Source organism: Lathamus discolor, chromosome Z (assembly GCF_037157495.1).
Source record: "Lathamus discolor isolate bLatDis1 chromosome Z, bLatDis1.hap1, whole genome shotgun sequence".
NCBI classification, from domain to species: Eukaryota; Metazoa; Chordata; class Aves; order Psittaciformes; family Psittacidae; genus Lathamus; species Lathamus discolor.
In genome coordinates, this window is record NC_088909.1 from 1,178,217 (window position 1) to 1,187,853 (window position 9,637).

General features: G+C 56.8%; 2 protein-coding genes across 2 annotated transcripts in view; one reads left to right on the forward strand and one right to left on the reverse strand.

The window, feature by feature from the left end:
* AP1G1 (adaptor related protein complex 1 subunit gamma 1) overlaps positions 1 to 2,146 on the reverse strand; it is a 49,913-nt gene extending 47,767 nt beyond the window's left edge. Inside the window, exon 1 of the mRNA XM_065664049.1 lies at positions 1,958 to 2,146. The gene's annotated coding sequence lies outside the window, so the exon portion shown is untranslated. The remainder of the gene's footprint in view (positions 1 to 1,957) is intronic.
* A 589-nt stretch (positions 2,147 to 2,735) lies between these two features.
* ATXN1L (ataxin 1 like) lies at positions 2,736 to 9,044 on the forward strand. The gene is made up of 2 exons (XM_065664051.1): positions 2,736 to 2,840; positions 3,028 to 9,044. Exon 2 carries the CDS (start codon positions 3,138 to 3,140, stop codon positions 5,205 to 5,207), a length of 2,070 nt encoding a protein of 689 aa, XP_065520123.1. The 5' UTR covers positions 2,736 to 2,840; positions 3,028 to 3,137; the 3' UTR covers positions 5,208 to 9,044.
* Positions 9,045 to 9,637: the final 593 nt, after the last annotated feature.

Sequence of the window (9,637 nt, forward strand, 5' to 3'; positions counted from 1 at the left end):
CTTTGGACTTGTTCAGCAGTTCCATGTCCTTTCTATGTTGAGGACACCAGAACTGCACACAATGCTCCAGGTGAGGTCTCACAAGAGCAGAGCAGAGGGGCAGGATCACCTCCTTCGACCTGCTGGTCACGCTCCTTTGGATGCAGCCCAGGATCCGGTTGGTTTCTGGGCTGCGAGCGCACACTGCAGCCGGCTCATGTTCATTTTCTCATCGACCAGCACCCCCAAGTCCTTCTCTGCAGGGCCGCTCTGAATCTCTTCTCTGCCCAGTCTGTAGCTGTGCCTGGGATTGCTCCGACCCAGATGTAGGACCTTGCACTTGGCATGGTTGAACTTCATAAGGTTGGCATCAGCCCACCTCACAAGCGTGTCGAGGTCCCTCTGGATGGCATCCCTTCCCTCCAGCGTATCAACCGGACCACACAGCTTGGTGTCATCAGCAAACTTGCTGAGGGCACACTTATGTCACTGTCCAGGTCACCAACATTCCCACAGACTTAGTTTCCCCTTCTCAACTCACAGGAATTTAGAAGTGTTCCTCTCCTTTTTCCATCGTGGAAGAATTGAGGGTTTCCCACTGAACCCCTCACAAAAAACAACCCACAAAATGTCTCAGCTCCACTGGGGTCTCAGGTCCCCAGCAAACTTCTCAAATCCTGTGCCAAATACCACAGTGCACATGAATAGGCAAAAGAAAGAACTTGGCAACAGTATGTGACATGCAAACACAGTAAAAAAAACAAGTGTAATATAGAGAAGGGGGCAGAGGAACAGGCGCACGAAACCCCTCTATGCACTATCACATAGGAGCAGAACAAGAGAAAAAGAAAACAACACAAAAATCTCTGCCAGTTTAAATCTAAGATGCCAGGGGTACTATTCAGGGGGAAAACCACCTACATTTTACTTTGTTTAAAGCAGTATGGGCCAAACCCGCTTTCTAGTCACACATGTGAAATGCCACCCTTCCAAAGGCATGTCCCACTGGTATTCTATGCTGTTCCTTTAACATTTTAAGCATCAAAAACTAAAGTGCATTACTAACACTGTTAAGCATCACTTACAACATAATGAACCACAAAACGGTTCCATCTGCCGTAAATACATGTGCAAACTTTAAAAACAATGCTTACCGCAAAAAAACCTTACCATTTCTCTATAGCTGGTAAGAGGACAGAGAACTCTACGAACCCTGAAGAAGGGACTTGAACCTCCCTTTACAGACGGATTCCCAAGCAGCAGCCTGCCACTAACGCAAACCCGTCTTTGCAGCTTACTGCGAATGCCTGTGGCCAGAGATCACAGGGTTTTCGCTTCCATCAAAATCCACGCAACCGTAAAACAAAGCGCAAAACAACTACGTTACAGACGCGGGCTGTCCCGCCGCGACTGCCGGCGGCACAAGGCCTCGCACACCGAAGGAGGGACGGACGCACAACCCCAAGCTGCTGCCCGGGGCCTCCTGCACCGCGGGCAAAGTCGCGCCGCGCCCCGCGCCGCTGGGCTCCAGGATCCGCACCTGCCCCGGCCAGAAGCGCTGCGGGAGACGGCCCAAATCCCACCAAAGGCGAGAGAAGCCGCCGGCAGCGCCGCTCCAGCGGGTACGGCCGAGGCTCCGCCGCGCCCCGGGAGGCCACCGCCCGGCCCAGAGCCAGGGGCAGAGTCCGAGCGGGCCTGGACACCGGGCCAACGGCAGGCCTCGCCAGCGGAGGCGGCAGGAGGGCACGAGGCAGCCTCCGCCGCAGCGAAGCCCGCGGCGCGGCGGCGGGGCCCGGCGGGGGGCAGAGGCAGCCGACGGCACACGGGGGCCCCGGGCGGCCGGGACCTCGCAGGCCGAGGCAGCAGAGGCGCGGCCCGGCCGGCAGCGGGGGAAGGGGAAGAGAGGAGCACGGAGGCGGCGGGCACCCGGCGAGCGGCGAGCGGCGAGCGGCGAGAGGCGAGCTGTGGCCCCACTCACCGGGCCGGTCCCAGCACAGGAGGAAGCGGCTGCGGCCGTACCCAGGCATTCAAAATGGCGGCGGCGCGGCCGCAGCACCGCTACTGCAGGCGGAGGGATCCGCGCTCCGCCGCGCTCCCTTCTGCCTCCCGGCCCCTGGAGGCCGCAGGGCCGGAACCCGGCGCGGCGTCAGCGGGGACAGCGCGGGCACGGCACGGGGCCGGCGCCGGCGGGGCGGGCGTGGCCGCTCGCACTACTTTTCTCGGCGGAAGGATCCGCGGTGGCGCTCTCGCGAGTGGGGATAGGTCTGCACCGTGGCAGTCAGTGATGACGTCACGCGCGGGGCGGCCCTCCCCGAGGCGCGTGCCCGTGGTGGGGCCGGGCGGGACGCGCGTCCCGCAACCAGGGTTCCGGGTCCCTGTGCGGGGCCCGCCGCTGCCCCGCGGGCTCTGCAGCTGCCGGCACGGCGCCGCTCGGCGCGGCTCCTTCCGCCGCCGAGCCATCCTTCCCCCCCCCCCCCGCCTCTTTCCTCCCTGCGCTGCCCGGACCTCACCGCTCGGGGCGCCGGCGCGTGCCCGGCGCGGCCCCGCAGCCCCATTCGCGCCCCGGCGGGAGGCGGGGCCGCGCCGCGCGGCCTCAGCTGCCGGTCCCGCCCGCAGCGGGGGGGGGGGGGGGGGGGAGGGGGGGATAGTTGCCATGGCAACCGGCGCGGCGGCCGCCCCGTGACGTCAGCCCCGGCCGCCGTGGGCATGTCGCCCCCGACCGAGGGGGGTGAGGCACTTCCCTTGCGCGGGGTGGTGCGTCATCGCCGTGCGCCGCGGCGCTGGGAGGGGCCGGTCCGGAGGCGGCCGCGGGCGGCGCCGGGGCTGATGAGGGCCGCGGAGGAGGAGCCGGGCCATGGCGGGTGAGCCCCGGGGCCGCGCGGGGAGCGGCCGCGGCGCCGATGGCTCGGCGGGGCGGGGCGCGGCGCTGCGGGGCCGCTGACCGGGCTCGGGCGCCCTCCGCTCCCGCGGCCCCGGGGCAGGGCTCGGGGCCGTCGCGCCGCCCGTGGGCAGGGCCGGGACTCACAGCTCCCTCTGTTCCCGGCACAGGTGAGGCGGCGGCCGGCGGCGGGGATCCGGGAGCCGGCGTGTGGCAGCCCCTGCGGGTGCCCCCATGAGCGAGCGCCGCGGCCGGGGCTGCCGGGACAGCGCGGGGCGCCATGAGAGCGGGCCACGAGCGGAGCCAGGAGTGCCTCCCGCCAAAGAAGCGGGACCTTCCCGCCGCCAGCGCTGGCACCGAGGTGGGACGGGGGGGGGACGCCTCGGGCGAGGGCGCGGGTTGGGCCCGGACGGCTGCGCCGGTGCCGGCAGCGCTGCGCTACGGCCCCGGAGAGGCCGCGGAAGCGGTGGCGGGGCTGACGGTGGACCAGTACGGGATGCTCTACAAAGTGGCAGCGCCGCCCGCTACCTTCTCCCCGCCGGGTCTGCACTCCGTGGTGAACGTGAGCCCCCTGCCCCCTGCCTTCAACGTGAGCTCGCCCATCATCCAGCACCCGGGGGTGCCCTATCCTCCCGTTCACTACGCACAGATCACCCCAACGTCCCTGCAGTTCATCGGCTCGCATTACACAGTGCCCTATGCTGTCCCTTCTGGCTTCCTGCCTAGCCAGCTCTTGTCTCCTTCCACCAACCTCACCGCCTCTCATGTCCCCCACTTTGTGCCATATGCCTCTCTCTTCACGGAAGAAGCCACTCCTTCTCCCCAGACTACCTCTCCTACCCACACCTTCAGCAAATCCACTTCTGCCGTCTCTCCTGGGCACATGCAGCACCATGCTGGGACCCAGCCGTTAGATACTGCACCAGGTAGAATTCCTGTTTATTATCAGATGTCCCGCCTCCCACCAGGGTACTCAGCATATGAGACACCTGCAGCAGGTAGAAGCCCAGAGTCTCCTCAGCAAGACAGTCAGCTGAATTCAGAGGTAGCTGCTGCCAATGGTGGACAGAGACATCTGGAGCATAATGTTTCGAGGAGGACCAGTGAGGCTGTGGACTCTGCCAGCAGTAAAGCTGAAGACTGCCTGCCAGGGGCTGCAGCAGGATGTGTGGTTGATGGACAGTTCCTTTCAGGTTACCAGGCGGTGGGAACAGAGGACTCTGTGCCAGCTCACAGAAGCACCCCAGATGCTGATCTGGAGGTTCAGAGGGTGGTGGGGGCGTTGGCATCTCAGGATTATCATATTCTGGCCGCCCAGAGGAAAGATGACCCGAGCCCTTTAAACCTTTGCCATAATATTCCTGGTCAGCAGGGGGAGTCAAAAGATGTGCTGAGGACCACAGTGGAAAGGACTGCTGCTGAGAAAAGCCAGTCCAGGAGTGCGTATGTAATGTCCCCTGAAGAGCCGGTTAGACAAAGACACTTAACCAAAGGAATGGTGATAGCCAACGGCAAGCCAGTCCTGGTTTCCGCTGGATCCGAGCCCCTCCGATCTTCCATTTCAGAAGCCCTGGTGGGGCGGAGCTTGGATGCACAGGCTCGAGGAAGCCTGCTGGAAAAGGATCCTGCCCAGCTGCAGACACCCAGCTCCTCACACTTGCCCTCTCATTTCATGAAAGGAGCCATCATCCAGCTGGCTACAGGAGAGCTGAAGCGGGTAGAGGACCTGCAGACTCAAGACTTCGTTCGCAGTGCAGAGGTGAGCGGGGGCCTGAAGATCGACTCCAGCACCGTGGTGGATATTCAGGAAAGCCAGTGGCCTGGGCTAGTTGCACTCCATTTTGTGGTTGGGGAGCAGCAAAGTAAAGTGAGCATTGATGTGCCCCCAGAGCATCCTTTCTTTGTGTATGGCCAGGGCTGGTCCTCCTGTAGCCCAGGGCGGACTGCTCAGCTCTTTGCTTTGCCCTGTCACAGGCTGCAGGTGGGCGATGTCTGTATATCAATCAGTTTACAGAGCGTGAATGGCAACTCCACTTCTCAGGCTAACTACACTCCCACAGATCAGTTGCTGCCTACTAGAGAGACAGCTGAAAGAACAGCTCAGGGGTCCAGAGAACCGTCTGACAGAGCTGCTGAAAGGAAGAGCCACACAGATAGGAACAGCGCAGCCCAGAGCTCTCACGCGGAACCCTCTCAGCCTGAGACCAGCAGTCAGCACAGCTGGACAGCCCCAGCCTTCCAAAGATACAGTGTGCAGGCAGAGGAGCTGCGGCCCTCTCTGCTCCGTCCCTCTTTCATTCCCCAGGAGGTCAAGCTGTCTATTGAAGGGCGTTCTAATGCAGGGAAGTGATCCCTTGGAGGCTGTGAGCTAGGGCATCCCTTGTAGGTGAACCTCACCGTCGGATGGAGAAATTGCACAGACTTTGTGGCAGGTTCACCAGCAAGGCTGCTTTCTGCCCTGCAGGACTGGATTTGTTCCAGTTGAGTGGCTGACCAGCTCCTCTTGGGGAATCAAGAGGGCTCCAGTGCCTCAGGGAGCAGCAGCAGGCTAGATGGGATAGAGACCAGGGGTGTGCTCATGAGCTTGAGACTAGAGTGTTCTGGAGGCTGGGGCTTTCTCACACATCCCTGAATAACTGGCTCCCTGCAGAGCGGGGTCCAAGCATTCAGTGTAGGTGGGGACACGAGAAGGGCAGACATGGCTTAAGGTAGCAGATAAAATTACTGAAGACTTTATTCCTCTTTTCTCATGATGGGGAGAGACGTGTCCCCACTGGAGTTTAGGGGGCTCTACTCCCAGTATCCCTTTTCTTCACACATGCACTTTAAAAGGACCGTTCACCGATGGAGCTCTTGAGGGCAGGACAGAGATGCTTCTGTGGTGGTTCTGTTCAATGTCTCTTCCACTGAATCCAACTGTTCTTTCTTCTTGCAAGGAATGTACAGATGTGAATGAATCACAGAAATTCAAGGGGAAGGACCAAAAGGATGGGTTTGGGTGTAGGTAAATAGGAAACTTGAGCACTTGGAATAGGACACGAGTTAGTATGGGTGATGTCAGTTTTCTGCTATAAAATACATTTAATCATTTGTCATCAAATGAAACCTTCCCATCTTAACAACAACAAAAAAAATCTCTTGGGCTTACAGCTTTTGCAGAGGCTTAGCCTGTGGATGGTTGGGGGGTTGTTTGGAGTTTGGTGTTTTGGCTGGGGTTTTTTTAAAGCTGGAGTAAAACATATTAAGCGTTCTCTAGAGAGGGATGGAAACATCCTTTGGGGAGACCAAGACTATTTTGTAATTAAATCAGAAGAACACTTTCCAGATGGCTAATTCTTCCCTGCAGGCAGTTTCCTGGATAAGCTCTAGACAAAAGAGGAGTGTTAGTGCATGTGCGGGCAAGGTACAAAGTTTCTGCTAAGTACAGTTCTCTGATTAATGTAGGGACTCTAAAAATACCACAGCACCATGGGGCATTTTGGGGTGGTTTTGTGTTAATTTTTCTGATATTTCACTTCAGAGTTCCTCTGTAGAACAACACGGCAAAATCAAGAGTAGTCTTTTTCATGGTGAGATTTAATACAAATGTATATTAATACCTCGTTATGGTAATAACACTTTTCAAGTGAAGGCTCCTGTAGTTACACTAATTTGCTCTCTCTGGTGTGTTACGACACCAGCTCTAACTACTTGTCTAGAATAGGAAGTAGTGACTCTCATGTTGATGAAAAGAGTCTTCACTGACTTAACTTGGATTAAGTGTTCCTTGTATTAAGATGCCCATTTCTGTCCCAGGACCAGGCTTTTGAGAGGGTTTCTTTCAGAGTGCAGGTCCCTGCTGTGTCCTGGTGCTGCTCCTGATGTTCAGCATTCTGTTTTCTGTCTCCCTTCTCTCCTGACATGTTCCATGGGGCCTGCCTGGCTGCCAGGGCACTGCTCCTTTCTTCTGCTGAGCAGCTTCTGTGTCAGTCCCTCTCCTTGGCACAGCTGCAGTGCTGGTGTCTTGGGGCTGCTCTGCCCACCCCAGGAATGTGTCCTGTAACTGGTTGGCTTCATCTGACCGTGTGACAAGGGTGTGCTCTGCCTGGGTATAGGCGAATTAGAGAGTCTTCAGAACGTCCCTTCCATCCAGGCCACCAGTCGTTTTCCTAGCACATTGCTAGCCATTTCTGTTGCCTTTGAAATGCCTGCACCAGGACAGTTTCTTTTCAGGCCTTAGGTGAGATATGTGCTACTCATGCCTTCAGTGTTTGTGCCTCATGGGGATTTCTCCAGGATGAGGATGCTGCCTGTATTATATGTAGCTTCCCCCAAATGACACACTGCTTCCGATCTCATCAGCTGCATGTGCAGTGTATGCTGTCGTGTGAAGATGCTGCCTCCCTGGACACAGCAGCTGCGGGAACAGATGCTGTTTTCATGTGTCAGTGAAATGTACTGTCTGGGCCCAGGAGCCCGGCCTCATCCCTGTGTGTGTTTCACAGTTGCTGTTCATTGGACTCTCCTACGCAAAGACCTCGATTAATGTTGGTTCGTACCTAATGCTCAGGATATCTAGGGTGTCTGTGGCCAAAGGCAGAAGAGCCCAAGTTCCCTTGCCTGTGCTTTGCATGGTGCATGCAGAGGAGTTCGCAGCTGTGGCAGGCAGCTAAGGAAGGATCTTGCACACACACAGTGTGTGAAAGTAGCTGGGCTGGTTGCACGCATGGAGGGGATGCCTGAGCAGCTGAGGGGTGCAGGGCCCCTCACGTGCCTCCCTGAACACAGGAGTCTCTGTCTTTCAGAGGGTGGGTTGGAGAGCCTGCGCTATCTCATGTAATTACTCCCAGATCAGTTACTCCTGTAACTACTGTAACTACTTCTAGATCTCAGCATCACTGAACAGTGGTCTGAAAGGGCAGACACTGGTGCATGAGGCAAGATGCTGTGTGGCTAAAATAGCTTTGTACTGTAGGCAGCTGAAGGGCTGTGAAGGTGCTTGCTCCGGTGCTTGCTCCGGTGTTTACCTGGCCATTGGCCTGGACATTGGCTTGCTGCTCATGTCTTGAGCATGGTTCTGAGCTCTGTGAAACGGGCCAGGGTGAATTTGACCTCGGTGCTTCTACCCAGACTCCCTGTCAGTCCCAGTGCTGTGCACTGCTGCCAGCTCTCCTATGGAGGCAGTGGCCTGGGGCACATCTTGTGGCAGGGCAGTGACAGGAGGGATCTGGGCATCACTGCTTGCCCCAGAGGTGGTAGGCGGGAGGGGCCCCTGGCTGCCGTCTGACCCAGGTTAGCAGTGCCTGTGATTGCTGGAATCTGTCCTGGCTTGTCTGGCCTGTGCTGCTCAGCCCGTGGTGGTTGTTGTGCTGAGCGTTGACGCTCTCCTGAGGTAGGGGATTGTGAGGCAGGCGCTGCTGCAGGCAGAAATGCTATAAATGAGCCTATGGAGGAGGCTTTTATTTTTTAGGTTTACAGGGAATGGAGGAGGTAAAGCCAGGAAAACATTGTGGAATGAGATGGTTATCTGGGCCTTTCTGCTGGCAGAGATGTGATAGGCTTCTCGGAGAAATATACTGTTTTCCTGCTGCTGTTGTGAAGGGGAGGGAGCTGTGGAAGAGGCCTCCTGGCCTTACCCAGCTCACGTTCCATGGCAAGAGTCTGTAGGATGCAATAATGGGTGTCTGTATCCATCTGTCCCATCTCACAAGCCACTCCTGGGGCCTGCTGCCCAGCAGAGGCTGGGCCTGGTTCTGGTTCTAGGCTCTGTATCACTGCAGCTCCAGGAACACAAGGCTTCCGACAAGCGCTCATCACGAGCAGGCTATGCAGAGGAAGCTCTGCCTGGAAAGAAGGAAAGCTGCAGGGGCCCCTCTGCCTCCCCTTTCCAGCAGGAGCACAAGTATAATGCACTTTTCATATTAAGTGTCCCCGTCCCCCGGTCCCCACCCCACACTTGAAGTCACTTTGCCCAGTACAGAACTAACACCCCTTGTTACTCAGAAAATACTGTAAGAGAATGACAGCAGCTTGAGTAGCCCACGTGCTAGTTCCTGCCCACAGCAGCACACGTGCCTTTCCCCAGCACCACTCACAACTGCTCTTTGTCTTTCAGGCTGTCCTAGGGCCTGAAACCTTGCAGAACCTGCAAAGATGGCTCCGAATGCACACTCTGTACGGAGTTTGGCCCAGGGTGTGTTCCATGTAGGACTTAAAATGCTGATGGTCAAGGCCCTTCCATGATGTTCACATCTGTCCATGGAGGACAGGACTTGCCCCTGACATCCTTCTTGGGTGCTGTGGCCCCCTTGCAAGCACACCGTGCGCGCTCTGGTTGCTCCAAGGCACCAGGGAGGGTCTGCCCCAGCAAAGCAGAGCAGAGACGTGGCCCTGGGGAAGGGGCTGGGCTGCAGAGGCAGGGAGGTCTTTGTAGATAAGTGCTGATCCCTCAACTATAATCCCAGTTATGTAATGGCTGTATTAACATGTAACCGACCGCATTGTATCTAAAGCCTTAGAACTAGTCAGGTGCTCCACTCCAACCTTGCTCCTGCCCCTCTCCTCTACCTGATCTTTAACAAAGCATTAATAATTATAAGGATAATCTCTATTTTGTTGTGCTTTTTTTGTAACTGTTTTAAATAAATCAATTTGTACTGTATATTTGTACTTTTGGTGAGATCTTTTTTCCTGTTTTACCATTTTAAGTCTGTACTTGGCTACACACAGATTGTATTTTTATTGTTAATGCTCTTATGAATATTGCATTTAACTTGTTGACTCTGTAAACACAGTATATAT